General features: G+C 35.8%; 1 protein-coding gene across 13 annotated transcripts in view; it reads left to right on the forward strand.

Annotated features, from left to right (window-relative positions):
- The window catches only part of ERC2 (ELKS/RAB6-interacting/CAST family member 2), a 508713-nt gene that overhangs the window by 183906 nt on the left and 299837 nt on the right, over nt 1–24970 (forward strand). For 11 of the 13 annotated variants that reach the window (XR_010072774.1, XR_010072776.1, XR_010072778.1 and 8 more), the window contains 3 exons: nt 13726–13863; nt 21498–21638; nt 22194–22334. Coding sequence is in view for 1 of the 13 variants with exons in the window: in XM_063347991.1 (XP_063204061.1) it covers nt 13726–13863; nt 21498–21638; nt 22194–22334 (420 nt within the window). In the remaining 12 variants the exon portion in view is untranslated. The remainder of the gene's footprint in view (nt 1–13725; nt 13864–21497; nt 21639–22193; nt 22335–24970) is intronic. The other 2 variants (XR_010072784.1, XR_010072785.1) reach the window with 1 other exon arrangement.

Here is a 24970-nt window from a genome sequence, read left to right on the forward strand (position 1 = left end):
ATCGCTCGTCTGAAGGGTTTATCTGGTGTCTGTCGGTTCCCCCCATGTGGAATGGCACGTGGTTTCGGTAGTAGCAGAAGCCAGCGTGGAGCTACAAGGGAGCTCGGTGATTAACTCAGCGGGAGAGACCACTGCGTCTGGAAGCTGCTGAAACTTCTCACCATCCTGTGTAATTCTTTAAGATAAACCTTTAAATACCTGGCATAAAAAGCAAAGAAATATACATCGGGGAAAAAATATGACAAGTGTGTTATCAGTTTTAGTGAGGTAAGAGGTCAATGCCGCTGACATTACAATAACAGATGACCTCCAAGTGCATCTTCAGGATATTACAGTGAATTGTCCTATAATTGCCGCAGGGACAGCGAGTGTCTTTCACGGATCCTTTCATCAAGGCTTTTACAATAGATGAAAAAACTGAAGAAAGCCAAATGAGTAAGGATGGCTACATCGATTAATAAATCCCAAGCATCAACGATCTAATGAAAAACTGGGTTGGGGCAAGAAGTATTTCTGTGTCATAGATCTATAGTTGATATTATTAGAATGAGGCGAAGTTATACCTACAAACCTGCTGTTACTGAGGAGGATATGCATGATAAAGGAAACTCAGTGAAAGATTAAAAAAGAAAGGATATTTTTTTTGTACCAAAAGCAAACTATCTTAAACACAGAACTACTTGAGATTATTTCTGCTTCCTATTCAGACGTTTATATGAAAGCATTGCTGTGTTACCTTTGCTGCTATAGAAAACCTAAACTGTTCAGCAGATGTTGATTAAAGACATCCAAGTTGCTGCGTTTAACATTTCAGTTTAAGTTCAGTGGTGCTTTGATAGTTTATATGCAGAAAGGCTGTGACTGGCCTGCAGTAACTAATGCTGAAACTCAATCTGTGCATTGTCTTCCGTGCAGCTACAGTGCAAATATTAAATTACATCTCATAGTAACATGAATCTTGGTTCTCTGATGAACAACATTTTGAACACTTCAACTCTTAATTGATATAAACCTATGTACATTGACCATATGTTAATTTGGAACAAGTAAGAAAAGACATCTTTAAAAGAAAGGAGCAGGGAGATCTGTTATCCTTCTGCAAAGCTTTTCTTTCATGTAAAGTCGTTACGCTCTCCCTCACATATGAATATAGATGCCCGCTGTCACCAGGGAGCTAAAAGGAGACTTTCCAGTAGAAAGAGTATTATTATTTCTGATTAATTCCTGACTAACTGTTTAAGATCTGTTTCTATGGGTTTTTTTTTTCCTGCTTTCTAACACTGGCACTTAAGGAAACTCACATAAAATAGTACCCTGTGAAACTGAATTCTCTATTCCAAGCTCTTGAACGCAATTTCCAAGGGCAGGATGCTCTTCTAGTACAAATCAGCGTAGCTGTACTGAACTCATATAGCCATCCTTTATTTATAGTAGCTAGGGGGCAGGCCTGTTATTTTTACTTTCAACATAAAAATTTTTGCTATTACAGATTATTTTTTTCCCTTTAAAATTATTTTCCATTTTTAGGGCTTCCCTCCTCCCTCTTCAACCTGGCTGTCCCCTTTTTCCTTACTCTGAGAGTAAGGAAGTGTAAAGTTTAATATTTTTCCCCTGTTGATTTTGATGAAGTATTATATTAATATTTAGAACATTTTACAGGAAAACTGGGAAATAAACGAATATTGGAAATCAGAAATAGTTTCATAAGGCTGTAGGAAGAGGTATGTAATTAAGGATCAAAGATGACAGGGCAGTTTTAAAGTGCTGTATTTGCACTTTTTTCCCTTCAGGTGTGAAATGTCTGTGATTTATAAGTTCAATGCAAGCATTTTATCATTTAGAATTAAGAGCGGTGCACTTCTCTGAAAGTCTCTGAATTAAAGAAAGAATCCTGAGAGTTCTCTACGTTCTGGAATAATCAAGTAAAGCTTACATTATCTGTCTGTACTTTTGAAGTCTTTATACCAAATATGTTTAATATTGTCATACAGTTTTATCTAAAAGGCAAGTTGTGAAACTATTAATATAAGGAATATATAATTACCACAGTAATGTAATTTATGGCCAGAGTCTTCTAACAAAATGAGCTGTAGCAGGCTGCAGTGAATGTTAGGCGTTTGCTGTACCCATAGTCGTATATGGGCTGAGTTACACTGTCCGGTAGAACAGTGTGATGTTTAAATGTGCATTTATTTTGCTTTTGTCTAGACTCTTGTAACTTTTATAGCTTTCCATTGGAATCAAAACTATAGGAGCTGCTTAAATAAGAGATGTATTGAGTTTCAAATTCAAACCTTACAAAGCACGTTAAATATCTCTTTAAACTTTCCAGGAAAGGAAATAAAGGTATTATTTTCTTTTACTCAAGCTGGTGATTTAAATGGTAACCCTAAGCCATCAATAGAAATATAGAATGGTGTTAGTAAAAACAAAACAGATATTCTGAAAGTATTACAATGCGTATGTACATAAATTAAAAGTATATGAAAAATAGGGGGAAAAAACCCTAGGACATTACAGATTATGAGAGAGTTTAAATTTGATGTTAATTCTTTAACTGGGTTGTCCGCAGAGATGTATGATATCTGAAAGGAGCAGTCACTTTCGAGGCTAGAAATGTTTTATTATAAACCATAGTTCTAGAGTGAATATGGAAAGAACAAACATAAGAGAGCAAGAATAGAAGTAAAAAAATCCTTCAGGTCATAAAAAAAAATTCCCTGCGTTGCTTGAAGCTGATTGAAGAAGTGTGAAAAAGGATAAATGGGTAACTACAGTTAAGATGAGGGGGACTTACTTGGAGTGAGAAGGCAGATTTTTATCTCAGGTGTGGCCTTCTTCCATATTTTAATTTGGAAAATATTCTTCAGCATTTCAATTAGATTAAAAAAAAAAACGTTTAAACGCAGATAGGGAAGAAGAAACGGTGACAAGCCTGAAAAAGAAATTTGGAGTGTTAATGCCAGGAGGCTGAAGGGAGTGATTAATATCTGTCAAGAAGAATATTTGCAATGGGATGTGGTGGTAAAAATTGCCAATCTTTCTGTCTGCAGAGACACTGGATAGCAGAACAGAAGATGAAGACCACCTCTCTAGATAGCCTTTGTGTCATCCCACCTAAAAACCCGTACTTTATTGCAGACATCGCATTGTCAGAACAATGATGTAAATGCGAGAGATTTAGACAAAAAGAGTAGTTAGAGACCCACAGGGTCAGGTATCTGGCTAAAACTAATAGAGTGTAGTTTTTTATTCTAATATTCTGAAGTTATAAATATCACAAAAGAGGAGAAATTATTTTGGACAGTGTAGGGCTTTGAAAATGAGTAGCATGAGAGCAGATTGACAAGGTGATCTGTGAAGTGATCGGATGGCCTTCAGGTGGGAGAGCACAGGCAATTGCCGCAGGTTTTTCAGTGCTGGGGGTAACATAGGCCCCAGTCCTGAAAAGGACCGTATGAGTATCGTAGTGCGTGCCACTGCACACAGGCAGGATTTGAAGGAGATTCGTACAGGAATTCTCTAGGAATTAAGCCAGGCTTCCAGCCTTTCTGCACCACAACTGGCTCAACCTTTTCACTGTGAAATGAAGTACAGTTTGTAAGGTTTCTGCCTGTTATTCAGAACTCTAGATGATGACTCTTTTCTGTAATTAAAAATAAATAATTTTTCTGTATCTCTGTCTGTTTTCCTATCTTAATAATTGTCCTAAGTATGTAAAATCACAACTCAGGATAAGTTACAGTAAATAATTCCTTCTATTATTTTTCTAATTTTAGTATTTTACTGATGGAGATTGTTTCTGTTTTACTACCTTGTTTTCACTGGTGAATGCTTCTCATTGATTTGTCAGGGCTATATTGCTCTTTAATAACGACGTTGACTTTAATAACATAATAAGTGCAATAATTTTATTTAAAATGAGGTAATATGCTTTTTAGCTTCTTTCTTGGGATATTTTGGATACCAAAGCCTAAATCTGCTTTCAGAACAGATTGGTCACCTATTTTAAAGCTTGTGTTATTCTTCTATTTCTATATATATTATTTATATTTCCCTTCATAGATTTGTATTTTAAAATAATGCATGCAGCACACACATCTGTGGTGGGGCTTTTTTTGTTTGTTTGGTTGGGTTTTTTTCCCTTTCTTCTTCCTCTTGTGCTACTTCCCATTCATGTTATCCAGCAGATTGATTTCTCTCTGTTCATTGCTCTGGAAGAGTTCCCGTACTACTGTCTAACTGGCTCTTGCTCTCCTTCTGCAGCTCTTGAGGTGACTATTTTTACTCTGTTTCCTCTGTAGCTTCCCTTTTCAGTACTCCCTGTTGCCCAACACTTGCCTGTACAACTTTTCTGCTGCCTCTCTCTTCCCACCATCTATTAACTTTTTTATGAGACCTGCTGTAATTTTTTTTTTAATCTGGACAGAGGCCCCAGAGTCTTCCTAATTGATACAGACATAATAGAAATGACAAGATACAAACTAAAAGGTATATCGTTGTTCATCCTAAATGGTTTGTATTGGAAGTATAAATATGCCAAAGCAGCTTTTTTTCTACGTGTGAGTTTACATGAGAGTATATTAGAGTATATATACTGCTCTGGCTTGCATACTACAGAGTGTTACAGTTTTCCATGCAAAATCGTCTTGAAAAAGTCTTGCGTACACTAAGATATCTTATTGTATATGCACCTATACCAAATAATAGAAAACTGGCCACGTGTAGCAAATCTTCAGGTGTCTCCAAACACCTGAAATGTAGGATGGAGCAGAAAGGTATGTTTTTTCATGGCTAGCTTGGAGAAGCAATACAAGTCATATTTTCAGGTGCTCTCAATGTGCAATTGGGCTAGACTTCAAAAAACGTTCAGCAATCAGTCATTACCCTGTAACATGTAAAATGTTGTGAGATGTAGGGATTCATACCCAACCAGCCCAGCTCTAAAACCTGGCCCTGAATATATACAGACGGTTGTTGTAAGAAGCATTACGTTGTTAAGAATGAATGTCCACCTCTTCGTGTGTCATAACTGGAATTACGTGTTAGTCCATTTAGTATTATTATCTTTATTATCTGGAAAATACCTATTGCATTTTAAATTATATTGCAATAAATAGGTATAATGAGAGCAAAAACTTCTCAATGGATGTCTGACAAGACTGTGATCCCTGCTTAGAAGAGTCCAAGAGTCAAGCTGTTTTGTTCTGAGAATTTATTGTTCCCTGAAGAGAAGGAGACAGAGACTGAGTATTTCCAGATACACAAGTGGATATTATCAGCCCAGGCTTCTTTTGGCTAGCTTCCTGGTGAAGGTTAATTTTAGCATTAAGTTCCAGCTCTTTCTCAGCTGGAGTCCGGCAACAGAAGCCAAGCTTTCAGTCCAGGAGCTCCTTTCTGTGTGACAGCCTTCTCCTCTGGGCTGAGTTTGCCCATTGACCTGCTTCTATAGCCCTGTAAGAGTATCAGCTGACTTGAGGGCAGGTCCCTTCCCTAAGCAGCCCTAGGGAAGTTTTCTTCTACGCTTTGTATGAAAACTCAGCACACACGTTTCGTTTCTTAATCCTTGTTGGTTCCTCTGAATCCTTCCCGTACATTCGAATCCTGTATTATGGAAGGAATCTAGAATCTCACAGTAAGGAAAAACGGGTGAAATATTTCCTTCGGTGATTGTACAATAAAACAAACATGCTTGTTTTGGAAGAAGAAGGAAAGATATTTATCACTTTTGATCCCCAGTTTTACTTGCATTTGCTTTTATTTATTGATGCAATAGGATGCCCTCAGTTTCTACATGTGCGTGAGATAGTGGGCTGGTGTTTCTCATTATAGAATAAAGATATTTTTCCTCTAATCACATATAACTGCACTTTATTGCAGGTACTGACCACAGAATATGATTCCATATTCCCAGGAAATGATACACATTTTCTCTTGGTGATCAACAGTTTGTAGGTTCTTTTCCTTCTTTATACCTTTTTTTTTTTCTCTCCTGAATTAAGGGTCACATATAGATTTTCTTTTTTTCTTTAGGTAAACTTCCAATCCTATTGGATTTTTTTTTCTTTTTTTTAGTTACCATAATGATCCTTTATGCTTCTGCACTGTTTTCTCTAAGATTTCACTAATACTCATTTGATACCCCATACATTTGACAAACTGAGTCATACAGAACATATAATGACATGGGAAATACTTGCACTTCAGGTGAATACATCTCTTGATTCTACCACTGACTTACTTGCTTTCCTCAGCCTACTTTAGGAAAGTTTAATTACTGGGTAACATCTGTTCAGGAGCTTGATATCAATGTAAATTGCATGTCCTCATTAATCACATCCTTTTTGTTTTGTGCAGCTTTGCAGCCGTAGTGTGGTGACCGTGTTGAGTGGACTATCAAACGCATGGGACTAAACTGTTCAGTAGCAAAAATGTCTTCTAGGCCTTAAAATATCCCTGTATTCCTAAATCACTTGCTCCTTGGGACAGAGATTTGTTATAAGCAAACCTGACAAAACACTTGTAAGTTAAAATATAAAAGCAAATACTAGTCCTCTTCAGGTGACAGAGCCCACAGCTGTGTGTTTAAAGCTGTGTGTTGTGCAAATATATAATATACATCTACATTATATCAATTTGTTTTTCCATTAATTTTTTATGTGGGTTAATTTGCAGTATGCATTTCAATGCTTTATTAATACATTAGCAACAGTTTTTGTGGGTTAACAAGAAACTGGAGATAAAAATGTGAGTGAATAGCTTTCAGAACATCTTGGATAGTCCTGGAATACAGGTGGTGACAAACACAACGCAAGCACCCTTTTCTTTAGCTCAGAATTTCAGCTGAATTCACAGTGCTCAGTTTTTGAAGAGAGTTTATTCTAGCCACTGAGCGAGGCAGAGATCAAATTCTCATGCATTCATTCACAAGTGTCTTCACCCAGAGCTTTGGCTGGCAGAATTGGTTCCACTTGGTATGCCATCCCAAGACTTGACGGTTGTTCTCTATGAAATGGTACACTTGGCTTACTCAGCGTGTCAGCGCGGGTTACAAGGTACAGTGTAAATCCACACGGTGGACTTTCCCAGTAAGTTCTTGGTTGTTGGTGTTGACACTGGACAATAGTAGCATTTTGTAAGTATAGAGAAAGGTATGTCTTAGTTAAGTTATGGCTTTGTGTTGTTTTATTGGAGCTGTTTTATACAGAATTGTTTTTAAATGGCATTATACACATTAATACAATAAATAATGTGATAACGTTACCCAACAAAATGTGATGAAAAATAGAGATGAATGGATTTCACTGAGAAAAAAATTGTCACAAATGCTTCTGTTTCATTTGTGAAATGATGTAGTAATTTATATCGCACTATTTCTGTGAAGACACCGATTAGAATTTGAAGCCTTCATTTGCTTCAACACTGTATAAACTAACATCCTCCTGGCCCAAAGCACTGGCCATTTGTTACTCATGTAAAGATTGCCAATGAAGCACAAAAAGAAAGGGAAGATGATTGTTATATTGGATAAAATGGGCATGACCAGGTGGTTCTTAATAATGTAAATGTAGGGGGTAAAAATAAATAAATAAATAAGGCTTTGATGCTATAAGAATAATGAACAACCGGAAAAGTAAGTGTTCGGCCGACAGTGTTGGTCTGATCAGCTGTGTGATCCTAACGGGAAGGACTTGATGAGCTTGAAGAAGCAGAAACTGTGTTGAATAGAAATGCTGTAACTCTGGAGGGAAACGATGTAAGAGTACCTCAGGAAAAGTACTCGGTTTACCTTTGTTTCTTCCTGTTTCCTTATTATGGTTTTATGTCTTTTTCTGTTTTTTAAGCTTGTCAAGTAGAGAAAAATGCTGAAGGATTATTTTCTTTCCTAGATTGTGTGAGTTGGGAAGGTAGCGATAGGGTAATTACTGGCTCATGCCACTTCTCTATTGCGCTTGTCACCAGGTGAGTGTGAGGGCTGACGTCTGAAGCAGCGTTTGCTTCGGTAGCTCCTTTGTGGCAGTCACTGTGCAGCTGCACTTTGCTCCTTTGAACTGTAGTCCTGAAGGAAGCTGGAGGTAAAAACTGTTCAGACGGAGCAGTCCTCTTTTGTGGACACCTTACAGACCCATAGAGATTTGGAGACCGCTTTCTCCTCGGGCACACACCATATCCATGGTTGGAAATGTGTTGGAAATGTTCACATAGCCCTTAAAAGGTTATGTAATATTTATGGACAGCTTTACAAACAACCTTTACTGGCTCCGATTTAGTAATGTACTATCATATTGACAGCGTAGGATCGAGCTGGTAATACGCTCTGGGCCATCTATCCCGTGTTTAAGAAAGTCTTGTGGGGCCAAATAATGAGAGAATATAAAGCTAAAAGATACTGTTGAACCATGAGGTATCTTGTAATCTGAAGTAAGTACAATGCTGCAGTATTATTCCAATTTGGAAAATAGAAATTTGGAAGGTAGCAACAGGAAGGCACTCTGGAAATATTTTGGATTGAGAACATATTGTGCAATAGGCGACTATAGGTAAGAAGGTTCATTCTGTTGAGAAGTAATCGAGTGTTTCGGTAGCTATTGGAATATGCTTCTTGCTGCTTATGAAATCCAAGGGTATTTGATCATGTCATGATAAGATCAGCAGGCTTTTTTCCAATTACCTTGGTAAAGCCACAGATAAGTGCAAATCTTACTGTACTTTAATAAATACGTTTAGTTGCAGCAATGAAATCCCATTTTATAATATTTTAAAGAGTTTTATAGTATAGTATAATTTTTCAATATAACATTTATTTTAATTTTTAGAATCTAAATGTATACGTATTTTGACTTCTGAAAAAAATATTCCTAATTAATGCTGCCTACATAAGAGGAAGTAAAGTGAAAGTCAGTGGTACTGAACGATGAAGCACTTTTGGGCCTAGTCTTTCAAAACCAAAGACAATTCTGCAATGTCAAACTGTTGAAGCAGAAGTTGCCCTTCAATGAACTAATTTTGTTAATTGAAATCCTGCTTAAACTGAAAAATGTATTTAGGTCGTATCATGGATGTTAGTGGAAAGCTATGGAGCCGTAGCTTCCCCCTCTCGCCCCATAGGCAGAAACTTCAAATAGCTGCTATAAAGCCCGGTAAATTTGAAATACTTCGACTGATTTGATATTTAGTAACTGTGCATAATTTGGTAAAAACTTCTGGCTAAAAATCTATAGTGCTTTCAAAAAACTGTATCTCTGTATATTGAGCTTTCAGGTAGTAATATTTTTACAGTCATGGTAAGGAAAAATTATTTCAGTCTTTTCTGGGTATTTCATTACAAATTGTGCATGCACACACACACGTAGGTGTAAGCGGGTGGAGGTCTTAGGACGTCGGTAGATACGTTTTACTGGTTTCATGTTCTGGGATATAATGAGAAGTTTCTGAAAGGGACCATATAAGACAGAATGTTTATCGTGAGTCTTACTAATAAAAATAAATTGTCGCTAAGTACACATTTAGAGTATTTGCATTGGGACTACACCTAACTTTTATTCTGTTTCAATTAATAGTTATGGTTTTTTTAGTCTTCTGTGATGTATACCTATGAGTCAGCAGCTGAAGTCTGAGAATGGATACTAAGGTTTAAAGCAGTCACAGTTAATGATCGTGTTTGATGAATGCTGTTGTTTATTAAATATCTATTTCTCGTCATTCCAGTAACCGTTTAAAGTAGAATGTAACAGTACTTGGGAAATTGTTCAGAAGAATTTATTTTCTTAAAATAGTAAGATTTCTTTTTTAGTAAATAATAGAAAATATATATACAAAAGTTCTGTTTCGTCCCCTATGTTTCAGTTTTAAATTTAAATTAAATTAATCTCATATTATTGATCTTCTTCACTGCTTCACTGGAACAGACATGACCTGTGTTTCAATATGAAACAAATCTAAAAGAGTTCTGCCTAGAGAAATTTAGAATCATCGTGGAATACCAGGTTGGAACAGACCTCAAGGATCATCTGGTCCAGCCTTTCAAATTAGAATAGAGCAAAATGAATTAAAAAAGCCCATGTTACAAAATACTTGTTCTCTGAGTTATTTAAAGCTCAAATACAAGGCAGAAAGGAAAATATATGGAGCTAAGTTTAAGTAGATGGCTTTTCGGTTTCACTAGCTAGGCCCGGGTACTCTCAGATAAATTCTCTCTTGCGCTGTCTTAAACTCTCTTATACTTTAATGCATATCTCTGAAGGCAAATTGTTATAGCATGGAACATTTTCGTTGATTATATAATTTTCTTGCAAATTCCATAGTACGGTACCTTAATTTTGGTAATGAAAGTAATTTTCTTTTGAGAACCTGGGTTACTGTTGAATTTTAAAGCCTGTCTGCGGCTGAGATTTAATGTAATCCCTTGAGTATTTAAGAAGCATTCCTTAGACCGTCGCCCAAAAGTGACAAGATTAGCACTTGCAGTTTATTGACAGGATGCCTCATAGGAAAGACATTTATCTGTAAGGGTATTGTTTTTTAAAAAGGAATAAAGTCTGTCTTAAGCTCTGGGAATATACATGCTGTCTGAAATACAGAAAGAATGGAGCAGTTTCTTTTCATGCAGCTCATGGCACAGGGACACAGCAGTTCACAGAGGTAAGGATTACATGTTGACAAAACTACACAGCAACTAATTTCCTATCAGATAAAAATATAAGTGCTTGAGGACTTAGAAGGTCTTAAAAGTCCCTGTCATAAATTGAATTCAGGCATACTCAAAAGTAAGTCATTATTCAGCAATAAAATGGTATCCTTGCATATATGCCTGTACCCAAATATATGTTGGAGAATGACAGAGGTTACCAGAGAGTTTGTTGTTCTTTCTGGGTTTAAAAAACCCAGGAAGAACTAAATCATATCTCGTGTTCCAAGATTTTAGCGCGTGAGACTGCTCAGTCTCTGCCTCCTGTAATCTTTTTGAGAGAACTCTTTGTGATTAACCGGTCATAAAATCTTGTCTGTGTTCGCAGACCTTTACTAGTCCCCTGCCCATCCCAACAAACAAATACTCTGGGGTCCTGATTCTGCTCTCACGTACCCCAGTGTGGTCCTGTTCCCATCAAAGTATTCCCTTCAGATTTATATAGCACAAATAGAAGAATAATCAGATCCTTTCCTCTTATTTTATCTATGGACTATGCATTGAATGACTTTTTTTGAAGCAGTTGTGATTCAATGGGGATGTTTTTAATTTGCTGCCCGTTCTCTTTACCTCTGAGGAAAGAATTTTGTAAATGCTGAATAATTTTAGAACATGTTTTCTTGGTTAAGGGTTGGATCATATTTTAAATTAGTTTTAAGAGGAAGGAAATCGTGTAAATGCTGTGGAATTCAGATAAGCACTGTGCATAGGAAATAAGTACTTTAATTTAGGGTGCCTAGAATTGGTAGGTCAAGCTGATGATAATAAAGGACCAGATCTTAACTTTGTTTCAAAGAACGTGTAATCAATATTCACTCTCCTGTTTTATTTCCTTTTTTGCTTGAGAATTTATGTTGGTGAAGCTGAAACGTGCAGTTGCTGAAGTATTCCACAGGGTGTCATGAGGTAGTTGTTGAAATCATTAATACTTGGACGAAAGTAGAGAAAGAAACACAGTGTGCAGTCCTCTGAATGCCAGTTAATGTAATTTTAGATGTGACTAATACACATGCCATAAAATAAAAAGTTCTTAACTCATTAACACGTGTATCTTATTTCTGTATCTGTATAAAATATACACACGAAGAAAAATATTACGAGAGGTCGTTTACAAGAGAGAGCTATTCTATGTCAGGTCTTCCCCAAAACCCTTTCTATATATACCTTAGTATTTTATAGTTTACAGAGCAAGTGGAATCTTTGGCCCATAGCAGTAACCTGACATACTAAACTATGTGTATATATATTAAAAAAAAAAAAGGTACAATACTTGCATTTGCCATAATGCCAAAATGAATTTCTAATTGGAATGTGCTCCTCCAAATTTACTTTCAAATTTTATTTTACTTTTACTTTTTATTTAAGTTCTTTTAAAATTTAAATTTATTTAAACAAACTTTATACAGTGCACACAGCTGCGGATTTTATGACTTGTTAATTATAGGTATATATGATGTCAAAACTTAACTTCAGGCTTTTTTTCCTGCGCACGTATAGTGTAGTAGGAACAGAATTTTTACCAAAGTATGGCCCAAATTAAAGTGTGTTTGATCATGGTGGTACATTTTTGCGTATGGAGACCCAATTTTTATTGACATAACCATTGACTTCTGCAGAGCTGTGCATCCTTTGAGTTCAGCTTCAGGTTTGTTAAAGAATCTTTAAGTACAATTTAACAGTAATTATGAGGGATCCTGCTTCTGTTAAAATCTGAATTGCTTTAAATGGAAATGACATTGACTGTGAGAAAAATTACATTGCCTTATGAAATGAACAGCAAAACTTCATTTGTTTCAGTAGCAACAGAACACAATCTGAAGTGTAAGAACAGTGATGAAAGTAAGGATTTGAATCTCTGTTGACAGTAATAATTGGGCTAATTATAACAGCATTTTTAAAACCAGTTTTGAACAAATGATATATTGCGCAGTTAGGCGTGTTTTGTCGTATCATATAAAGTGGCGTACCAAAATAATAGACTAATTATTTTTCTTGTTACTGTTTACTTGTGCTAAGTATTATGGAACAAATGTTGGTTTTATGCCAGTGGCATAATAGAGAATGGCACTGAGAGCGTAGGATGAGGGGAGGTTGATTCTTCTGACGTACAATTAATAAAATTTTACACATTTGAGGTACCACATGTCCTCTCCGCATTGTGCCCAGAAGGTCATAGTGCTTTACAGCCATAGAGGGTGATTGCTATGACAATCAGAAGCTGAGTGCCGTTGTTGGATTTCCTTCCAAAATCCACATGGTTGGTCCTGTGGACAATTGTTTGTGCAAAACCTTTCTGACTTAACATCTATAAATCATGACGTGTTTAACAAACCAGTGTGTTTATAGGTACCTTAGCAGTATGTTTAAATACTTGCTAGAGGAAGAACTAGACCTGTTTAAAGGAGTTTTGATATCCAAAAGAGTGTGACGTACCTTAAATCTTCATGGAGATGAAGAAAGTGAATGGAAATGGTGGCCTTTGGGTTGTTTGGTTTTTTTTTTGTTTCTGGGTTTGGCTTTTTGAAATATAATCATGCTGATCTCTGCCCAGATGAGTTTCCTTTACAGCAGGGCATCGTGGAAGAAGAGGTTTTTAGATAGGTAGGTTATTGTCTGTCTTCTTCCTCAGTTTAAGGCTCACTGAGCTCGCTTTGCGTCTCCCTTTCTTTGTCCTTTTTATTGCAGCTAGAATAATCTAAAGGGGTAATTCCACACATACTTTGAATTACTGAGATAATGCAGTACCTTAAACTAAAGTGATTAATATAAGAAAATATTTCAATAATAAAATATCTGGCTGCACTGAGATTTTTTTCTCTGTAATTTATTAGAAAATGATACTTTTACGAAAGGAAAACAAAATAGAAAGGACGGAAGTTAAAACCTGCTGATATTATGCCCTTTAAAAACTTGGCAATGTACTGAGGCACATGTATCATATGTGTGATATGTATAGATTGAACTGATCCTAGTGCCTAAGTCCGTCTTTGAATGTTAAGACAACGTTGATGAATATTATGATCTGTTTTTATTTTCAGATTGAAAATCTACAGGAGCAACTTAGGGACAAAGACAAACAACTAACTAATCTAAAAGACAGAGTGAAGTCCTTGCAGACGGATTCTAGTAACACAGACACAGCACTAGCGACCTTAGAAGAAGCTCTATCAGAAAAGGTATGTTTTTCTCATGGAACGGCATTATGTGCTGCTCTTGTGGGTGAAGTGTGTCCAGAAAATGTCTTTTTAAGTTGGTCTGGCACCTGTAACAAAGCCTCTGGGCGTTGTCAGGAAAGCAGGTGGCTCTGTTCTGGTGGGATGAGCAAGAAGAGATTCCTGGCTGATGAACTGAGACGGGACTCTGAGGTAAAGAAGGATGTCCTTTTACATGGGGACAAAGTAGGTGGCCCAGGACACGGGAAGATTTTCCCTTAGTCAATGGGATGAGTGGTTGTTACTGAAGGAACTGAAAGGCATGGACACCTGACTTAAAGAAGGTAGAGTTTGGGGTCTTTTTATGGCTTTGTGTCTTGATTATCCTGTTCTTTGTCTGTTAAGCAGAGCCTAACTGAAGAGCCAACAGCAAGTGACTGTACCAACTGCTACCTTGGCTGCTGTTAGCACTATTGATTTCCTACACTCAGTTATAGGAGAAACTGTATTTCATAAAAAAAAATGGAGAAATATTTTTTTTTCTTTAAAAACTACATACCTTTAGTTTGAAAATACCTAGCAGAAGGGATAAATCTGGGCTGTTTAATTAGTGGTAACATTCCCACCAGTATCAGTGAGGTCAGGGTTTTTCGTCACCTTAACTTTGAATACGAGGTAATCCAAGTAAATTTATATGCCAAAAAAATTAGTGCAAGTATCCACTCTTTGCAGCTTACAGATCTTAATATATATCATTTAAATGTGCACAGGTGAGTGCAACTAATTAAACTATTATGTGCCATTCTGCAGCGTGTAATCCTAGGAAAGTATTTATGACTGTATATGACTTTAAAATGCCACTGTGGTGTTGGTACTAACACCTAAAATGCTGATGTTATATTTTTTATTTCTTTGTATGTTTAATGTTAATTGGTTAGCAACAGTGGAAAAAATTGGCATTACTATTACTGTGGCTTCACGTGGATAAGCTTCTGCCGCATTTATGCAGTAAAGAAAGAAAACATGTATTGTTAATCTTTACTGCTAATCTGGACACAGTGCTCACCCATCCCACGGCATATTATTAAAAAAATTACACAAAGTACTCCTTAATCTGTTTGTTTGTTTTTTTTTTTCTCCTTCTCCTTGTAAACAGCCTTTTCTGTCCTAGTCTACGCTGTCACTTTCCCCAGATGCCCATAGAGGCAGCTGAGAGTTTAAAACAGTCGTTTAACCATCGTGGTTTAACCATCATGGTGCCGGTGTCACTGTAGAAAGCAGAGTGGGTGTCGCACTGCAAACCTGGCTGTTCTCTGTAACTCAGCGTGAAGCAGATCGTCAAAAGCCAAAGAAATCTTGTATCTCATTCTCTACCTCAGCTCCACCTGCGGTACTTCAGAGAAAATGCACTTGTGCAATAATTCTTAGCTGGGGTTATTTGCTAAATTGCAATCTGTATTCAAGTGTAATGGATTTCTCTGTTGAAAATACTTAATTATTAAATTAAATTTTAAAACCCCTCAGTTTGGCAGGTTCATAGTAGAAGCAGCAAGTGTTGAGGCATTGAATAGAACATGTATAACCTTCTTCTCACTACCAGAAATACAAAAGGTTAAGAAGTACTAGGTTAAAACCTAAATGAGTAGTAATTAGTTGTTTTCAAGTCATTTTGAACCAGTATCATTCTAAAATCTGTTGAAATAAATGTAAGCTAATAAATAAATTTGAAAGTTTTTATAATTTTGAAAAAGTTTTATATTCTATAATATAGTATTTATAATATATTATTTATTTTATTTATTATTTATAATAATAAAATATTCTGTTATTCTCAGAGATACAAATTGTAAAACTTTACTAAGTTCAGGATGCATTATTTTTGAATATTGTAGTGAGGATTTGTCCCAGAGTTTGTTTAAAAATTGTGGTATAGACTTCTGTTGTGTGTATGGTAACTTGAAATGGGACAACACTGGAGCCCCTGAGGGTAGGGAAATTTTGTGTCAAGCTTAATTTGATTGCTGTAATAGAGGCTCAAAGTCCAATAAATGATGCTAGCTTTAATGTTTTGGAAGAGTTAGATAAACTTAGATCCTTCTCTGAAATGTACTTTTGCAGCTCATGTCTGCTTCATTTGGAATTGCGTGAATATATACAAACAGACCTTTTTTTAAAAAGAATCAGTGTGATTCCGGGTTTTTCCAAGTGGAATTGAGTAGAACTCACGTGGGGTCCCTAAGGTTGAATTCTGCACAGTCGTCACTTTGCTCACATCCAGTCGGCTGAGAGCGGGATCTGTCCTGCCGTGATGGCAGGCTTCTCTGGGACACAGACGACGGACACTGCGGGATCCTTCCCTCTGCCACAGGGATTTCTGTCTTTTTGCAGCTGCTGAAGGCCATGGTGTCCTGTAAGCCAAGGCTTTTGGGAAGTGGCATGACGCTGGGTTATGCTGTGGCTGCTGGTGACTGTTTCAGTCGCTGACAGAGACTGTTACTCATAAAAGTTGGGTGGCAGCGCGTAAAGAGAACTCGTGATCTAAGCGATACACTTAGCAGCGTATATTACTTCAGAAATACTGCTTTGTTAACCTAAGGAGAAGATACACGGAATTATTAAACAATAGCCTTTTTCTACAAATAGGCTTTATAACTGAGAGTGTCAATTATTTTATGAAATGCCCAAATCATTATGCAAATTAGCATCTGTGTTAGAACGGGAACACATGGCTTGAATTTTTACAGAAATTTTTCATTTGTTTGAATTTCTGTTATTTTCCTATGACTATTTTTCTGTATTTTGAGATTGTAAGCTTAATTAAATTAGTTATTAAGTCATTAATATTTGTCTGGTTTCTAAAAAGATACTTGTCACAGCTCCTACAGAAGTTACAGGATGATGGACAGTGGCTGGCAGCCTGGCTGGCAATATTAATGATAAGCTTCAAAATCTAGAATATCAGTTCCAAAAGACTTCAGATATTGCCCTGTTCATTGGCTAAATTTGCTTATGAAAGAACCATGTCATAAAAATGCAACTTCATGATGATTCTGATGGATTTTTTTTTTTTTTTTTTTATTTTATTTAAAAAAGAAAAGTGACCAGTCACTGTGTGCTGCTTTGAAATCCTTCTACAGTTGTGGAATGATTAGTATATTAGAGAAAAAAAATAAAGACAGAGAAAAGCAATGCCACACAGTAGAATTACTATGAGCTTTTGAGAAACAGGGTACTTGATCTTAGGGTAAAAGTACATCTATGTATAACTTTGTGTATTGTACAGAGAAATCATGCACGATTTCTTTCCCATTGAAAGTTTTTGAAGGCCATGCTTGCAAGGGTAGGTTTCGCAGTCTTAAGTGTAGTCTCTGGAACGTACTTATATGTTGAAAGCTGCCAGTGGGCATCTTCTTGAAGTTCCAAATGAGCTTTGTCTGGCTTTGTGGTGTCTCTGGCAGGTAAATACCGGAGCAGTTTATGTAAACATAAAGTGTCTCATTCCTATCTGAGTCCAGCTTTCAGATTCCAGCTTTCCTGTCCCTATTTCTGTCTGCAGTACCGTTCTTAAGACCTACAGACTTTATCAATAGTTATTAACTTTTTCCACCACAAATACTGGTAGAAATATTGAATGGATTTTTGTTTAAATGGGACAAAACAAGAACCTTTGGTGATAGATTCGTATCAACAAGTGCATTAATATATGTACTTTTATCAATTTAAATTGGTAATGCTGTCAAGAAAGGATGCTGCTTTCATTCAAGAATATTGGATTTCCACGGAAAAACATTGTTTGTTTTTTCCCTATATCAGGCCTAGTTTGCAGAAATATCAGCTTTTTTTTTTTTTTATACTCTGAGATTAGGCCGACTCAATACTCTTTAAAATTGTTATTAAATTTAATTTAAAAAATAATGATGAAAATACTCCAAGACCATCATGGGAAGCTCCTTTTAAATAGAAATTAAATTCATTTATAGCAGTTTAGTTAACCACAACTCACTAAAATTGAATTTAATTGCTTCACTTAGTTTCTATGGGAAGAAAAAAATATTAAAACATGATCATATGATATGAATGGATTATGAAGCTATTTTTAAAGTCCAAAACTCGAATGTTTGAGCATTCATCTTTTTCCTGCATTGTTCTTGAAAATACTCAGATTGAGATTTTGGCCCTGAATTAGAAAATGTAGCTCCTTATGCTTCATGAAAATACACTTTCTCAAGTATCTGTCTCTTGTTTTCCTTTTCTTTCATATTTGGTGATTAGTTGGCTTGGTAACACTAAATGAGAAATTACTGTAGACATCATAAAACGGCATCAAAATTTACTGAAATGGAATCCTTTTAATCCTTGTTTTTTTCCGGCAATATTGCTGATATTATTTGTTCTTTTGCCAGGAATCGGAAATTAATCGGCACAACTTTAATCACTTTTATGTGCGTTTTAGAACTAAACTGAAAAAAGTATTCCTTTAATTCCTTACTCCTAAATTTGGAGCATCTCCTAAGCACTAAAAATTCTGAACAACAGTAAAGGCTACATTGCAATAAACAAAAAATAAGTTCACGCCTATTAAAAAACAAAAGTTTGAAAATCAGCAAATGCAAAACTGCTATCAGCTGCCTTGATGTTTTAACAAGAAGGTTTTCAAAGAATATCTCAGCTCTTGGACTGGCCCAAAGCAGCTCAAGAGGTTGCTTTCATGAAGCTGATATTTATAAAGTTGGTCCTGCTGTGGCAGCGTACAGCAGATAACACCGGAGTATGTCTGATAACAGAGCTATATGCTGGGGCAATTCAGTTCCTGCTCCTGTGATAAAGTGCAAATAGATTAGAGCTGTGAGGTCCTAGATTAGTGCGTCGGGAAAGCTCGCCAATGCAAATAGGCTGAAACAAGAACACATTGTTGGGATTTCTGCAAGTTAGCTGTTAATCAAGTAAAACATGGTATATTAGGGCCTTTTAACACGTTTTTGACATTTAGCCTTATGCAGCTGACAGATAAATTAGTCTTCTTTTGTGATTGACTGAGGAAAAAATTATGCTGTTCATTAATAAGATGAAATAGTGTTATGTTTAATTTGTTATAGAAGAAAAAAAAATATTTAGGTAAAGAAATCTTGAAGAAGTAATTGGTATAAAACTAATTCTGAATATAACTAGGTGGCTTCTGGGTAGTTATTAAACTATTCCACTTAGCGGAGGCTGGCATTTTGATGTTAATATTCAAGGGATTAAGAATATACATTATTTGGCCGTATCTTTTTTACTGTATGCTAAGTGGAATGTAGTATGTCATGGGTGTGTATTTCTTTCTGAACGAAGTAACCAGGGATATGAGTCTTGTACGAGCAGTCAACGCTGCTTTCTTACAGTAGCGCTGATCTGGTGATGTGTGTGTTCAGCGAGCGACGTTGCGAGGAGTCCCTGATGGCAGGGGAACGCTACGTGCAAAATCGAAGTAGCGCTGTGAACTGCCAGCCCTTTGGACGGGTTTTCCTTAGGAACCGCGTAGCAAATAACTACAATATTCTTATTACAAGATTGTTCAGTATAGTGCCGATTATCTTTCAATGTCCAAAAGATTCAAAATAGTTTTATTTACAAACAAATATAACTACTTATTTGGTAAAGATCTTTATCTAACTGTTTAAAACCTTCTAAAAATATTTCACATTAATTTTGGTAATGCGTATAATTACATTATAAAACACTCCATGTGACGCATTTTTTAAAATTTTGATGAAACAAATTATTACAGCTGGAAGACAATATTATATAACTGCAAGGAAAAAAATTTAATTTCTCAGAGGAACCTAAATGTTTGAAATGGCTCTATAAAGAATATATTTAAAATATATTGTAAGTTTTGCACTTAGGCCTAGTTTCACATCCAATAACAGACTAGTGATGTAGCAAGCATCTATGAGGATTAATCCCCCGCTTCTGCTTTTGATACTTGATCTTAATATCTCATGTTACGTAATAAAATATGTTGCATCATAGCTTACATTTGCTGTATAAACATAATGCAAAAATAAGTTAATTTTTAAATATTTAAAATAAAAATAAGGAAATATAAAAATTAAGATTTAAACTAAAATTGTAATATGCTTAATTGCACTTACACTGCGGACTACCATTAGCTCTCTACTAAGCAACCGCAAACATCAGAGACATTCCAAATAAGTGAAGATCAATACGAGAAGCTGAATTTTTCTGTTTCTTGAATTGTCATTTAAGTATTTTCAGGGAAATGCATAACCCATTAAAGTCAAATTGATTTAAGTGTAGCCAAGTTTTAAATTGGTAATTTAAAATAATTAAATATTTGTTCAGTTCATATAGAAAGTGACTATCAGTTTTTATACGTGCAAATAATGAAATGTGGAGATATAAAAACCACAGCTGAGAGTATATTGATATGGGCAAAGGTAAACTTTATGTCTATGTGTAGTGTGTATGTACATGTGTCGGCGCATATCTCTATCTATCTATAGCTCCAGTGTGTCTGGTTGTGTGTATATGGTATATAGTATAAGGAGTTACGGGCAGAGGAATTTAGCATGAGATTTTTCTCTTTCTGTTAGGCTTCCGTCAGTCTTGTCCGGTTCTATGAAATAGTATTTTAAGTGTTGATCCCAATCTTAAACTCCTTCTTGGAGATTTCAAGGATAAGTACAAAAGGACTTGAACAGGTCTGTGAGCATGCTGGTGCTTCTACCTGAGCCACGCCACAGGATGTAGTTTTGTCTGATGTAGCTTTAACTTTCCTAAATGATGTTGCTTCTACCGCCCGCCACTACCACTTCCGAAACCATACTAGCCATTCCCCTGATGCTCTGCTTAAATTGACCTATTTCCAGTTCAAATTTCAATGGCTGTTTTATTTTACCCCAAACATTGCTTTCTGATTAGTATTTGCATCCTTCAAGTATTGGTAGAATGTTTTTTTGAAGAATGTAATCAAAGCTTAACAAAACTATACTACTGTATCTGCTTTTTACATTTTGCCCTTTAAGTTCATCACCCTTATAACTGGATAATATTTAAAAATGTGGTTGAATTTCAATGTGTGTAGGATTACTGTTAATTAGATGGACAAAAATCTTCCTTTAGGTATCTTAAGTTGTATCAGGGTACTTTTTCTATGTCTTGGACAGATAATTGCAACTGATTGATTGATTTCTAATTAGATTTGGAACCTTGAAAACTTTTGGCAACCACTTTGGTGGCTACTAGCTTCCAAAAAATGTAACCAAATTCAAGCTGAGTAAATCACCTCTCTGTTTTGAACTTTTATTCAAGGCTTCAATCACTTATCAATACAGGAAACATGTATTACTGAGGTGAATAACTTTCCGTATCTAAATCCATATCTATTCCATTCCACATGACCGAACATCTTCATATCAGTATAGGTATTTAATGAAGTTTCTGTACTATGTTATTCTTATCAAGTATTTAAAACCTTGATCTGATGCTTTTGAAATGAGGGGAAATCTTGCATTGACTTTAATACCATTAACTCAGTCGTCCTCTGCTTTTGCAGGTTGGTTTTGCAAAGTGCTACTTAATGTAAAGAAATTTTATTCTGTCTTTTCTTAAAACGATTCTTGACTTTTCCATTTTGCAATTCTTTCCCTTGTTAGGAAAGAATAATAGAGCGCTTGAAGGAGCAAAGGGAGCGAGATGACAGAGAAAGACTTGAAGAAATTGAGTCTTATAAAAAAGAAAACAAAGACCTGAAGGAGAAAGTTAATGCTTTACAAGCTGAACTGACAGAAAAAGAGGTCAGTCTCTTCAGTAAAATCTATGTTCTCTATCTATGTCATTATGATGAAAGAAAGTGCGTAAGGATTACTCTTGAATTGTTTGAAGTACTGAAACTCTCCCACTCCAGTGGTCAGCTTCTGAACTGCTATTTTCTTAAGCATTCTTCATAGTCTTCACCTCTGTGCATAAAACATTGCTGCAGTTTTTGCATAATCGTGTGTCATTTTCTCTACATTTTCTTCTACAGAAGTCTCCAGTAGGCTTGAATATTCCATTGTTGCTCCTGTTTTCATTTGTCAGTTAGAGCAATAGTCTTCAAAGTAATTGTACCTCCAGAATATAATGTCAATTTGTCTGTATAATGAATGTTTCTGTGTTTCGCTGCATGCCCGCCCCTGTGATTGCAATTGGTTGTATTCTCAAAATGGTGTCTTTTGTTATCAGTGCTTATCTTTGTGTCAGCTGTTTTTGGGGAAGGGGAGGGGGAACCGGATCCAAGTGATTACTAAGTTGGCAATAAGTTAGTGTCCTGGTGACTAGGAATTAACTTTTTACTCTTGGTCATTTTTCAGTCTAGTTTAATCGATCTCAAAGAACATGCATCTTCATTGGCATCAGCAGGGCTGAAAAGAGACTCCAAACTTAAGTCTTTAGAAATAGCCATAGAACAAAAGAAAGAAGAGTGTAGTAAGTTGGAAGCACAGTTGAAAAAGGTAAGTTCCATCTTAAAACAACCAACCAACAGAAAAACAAAAATCAACATCCCACCCCTTCATTTTGAAAAGATAAGCTTATTTACTCTTCTGGAGTACATCTGAAGTCTACCCATCTTAAGCTGTTTGCTGATGCTTGCATCAAATACTGCTAACTTTTTCTTAAAAGGCTTGTACCAAAGCCACTAGTGAGCCTCAGAAATTATCTTGAATACCTATATGAGGGAATTCTGAGGAGCTGCTACAAATAGATGAACCGGGAGCAAGACACCGGAGGGAAAACAGAGGGGCAGAAAGAAATTACCAAACCAGCAATTTGTACGTATGTGAATTTATGCTGCTGTAAGAAGTAGGCTGAAATGTTTCTAGCACGGGAAAAAATTACCGGCTCATCCAAGAGGTGATGTACTTCGTAATAAAAAAGAATTTGCTTCCAAAATGGTAACTCTAGCTAGGTTTTATTTTGGCATTTTTGGGCCTGTGATAATTAAGCAAAATAATGCATAGTTTGTCTCAGCTAGCAATTCAGTATTTTTATTCAGCAAGTAGTGGAAGCAAGCATTTAAAGGAAAACATACAAATCCTATATTTTATAACATGGTTTTATTTACATTGATGCGTTAAAATAGTTTTTGCTTAAATGATTTGCAAGTTTGTTGATGCCTTTTCCTACCATACATTGTTTCTTTGACCTTTCGCTGTGTCATTCAGTAATGTCTGCTCTCATTGTTTGAACACCAATCTCATGACATATTTGATGGATTTAGGCATTATGTTTGCCTTTTGCAATTCATGATTAAGTGTATGTTAAACATTAGGGTTTTTATATTGATATTTAATGGTTCATTTTCTTGAAAAGAACATTTATTTGTTCTGTGAAAGCTACCACCATTAGGATAATATTCTGACACTCTTTTTACCCAGGTTGGGCAGTATCCTGCTCCGTGTTTAAGCAGTCTTTCAATAGCCTTACCTGGGAAGAAGGTATTGCAAAGTATAAAGGATACCAGAGTGTAAACCTAATACTTCTATTATTTTTTAATTCAGAATGAATATGTGCAATTAGGTGCCTGCATTAACATGTTTAGTTGTGGAGAGGAAGGAAGGGAATCTTCTTCAATAAACATACACAAAAGCTTTTAATGGAAACACAACTACTTTAAATGGTTGTTAGCTTCCAAATGCTGATGATGTCAGAATTAAAAGATCCAAAGAAGCTATTTCTCAGGAAGTCCTTTATTTTGTCTTCTTTTTTCAGAAAATATTTTTTGTTTACTTAGCACTTCACTATAAAATATACTTCATTGCAATCTGAAATATCTTCTTTTCTTCATTTAAAAAACTAGTTAAAAAATCCCTAAAAGCGCAGATCACTTAAAAAAAATCTTCTTGAAGGACTTGAAATCCTAAGTCAATCTTTTATGACCGTACGTATAAACACATCATACAGTCATGGAAAAATAAGCACTTATAAAAGTCAGAGAGCGTCTGGGACGTCTTTCGTATAAAAAGGGAGTATGTTCCCTGTGTATAAATACAAAGGATTATTAAATGAAAGTCGAAAACATAATAGTTTTATTATATCATAAATACAGCGTAAAGCCCCAATGGAAATTCACCCAACATTTGTAGGAGACCAGGTATTTCCACAATAAAATGTAGTTACAGCCTTCTTTGTGGGCACGTTTAGTTGAACAGAAACAGTGACTGTTAATGATAGTAGACTCCAAACAGTAATTTTCAATTCACATTTTCTCTAATAAAATACTTTATGTTCAAACCTGTAAATATCCTGTGTTAAAAAGTAATTGGTCTCCAGAAATCTACCTTCACCGTGTTTTCAGTCCTTAGGAAACTAACTGAGACAGAAATCGGGGTTATTCTTGCATGCGTCTGTGTTAGAGCGGGAGGGAACATCAACACAGTTCGGAGTAAATTAACCCGCGTGTCCCCTAAGTGTGCTTCTGTGCGAGCATTAACCGCTACGGAAGCCAGAAGGAACGGGCACAGTTTAGATCTCTTTTTCAAACGTGACTCCAAAGGGCTGTCTGTTATTTTGAGAAACTTGAACACAGATTGCGCTACTCCTCTCACGGCACAGAGAAGGCACTTTTCATGACGGTATTTTAAAATCATCCTAGTTTAATGTTGATTTGTATGTTTTAAACAACTATACTAATAAACATGAAGCTAGTATTCTGTGCACATTCTGCGCTAGGAGTTAGTTTTCCATGAGCACTAATGGTAATAAGTTCTGTGCCTGAAAGAAAACGTGGACAAGAGGCAAGTCCAAACAAAATCGCTAAATTTTTTTAAAAAAATTATTTTAAAAGAGCCTCTTCCCTCGAGTCCTCTCCTTCCTGTTTTTGGAGAGAATAAGATTCATTTATTGATAATAAAGATGTTTTTGATTGGATCTAATTAGATCCAAATATTTGCCGTATTACATAACTGGATTGCTTGCATTTCAGCAGGAGAAAACATGCTGATTCTAAACCCACTGTTTGAATTTTATAGAGTAGACACATTTCAAAAAGTCATAAATAGGATATTCATAAAGAGTAATTATTCGTGTGACTGTGCAGTTTTTTGGTACACAAAATAATGTTTAAAACCATAGACATGCTTATTAAACT

The sequence above is a fragment of the Chroicocephalus ridibundus genome, chromosome 10 (genome assembly GCF_963924245.1).
Source record: "Chroicocephalus ridibundus chromosome 10, bChrRid1.1, whole genome shotgun sequence".
Taxonomy (NCBI): Eukaryota; Metazoa; Chordata; class Aves; order Charadriiformes; family Laridae; genus Chroicocephalus; species Chroicocephalus ridibundus.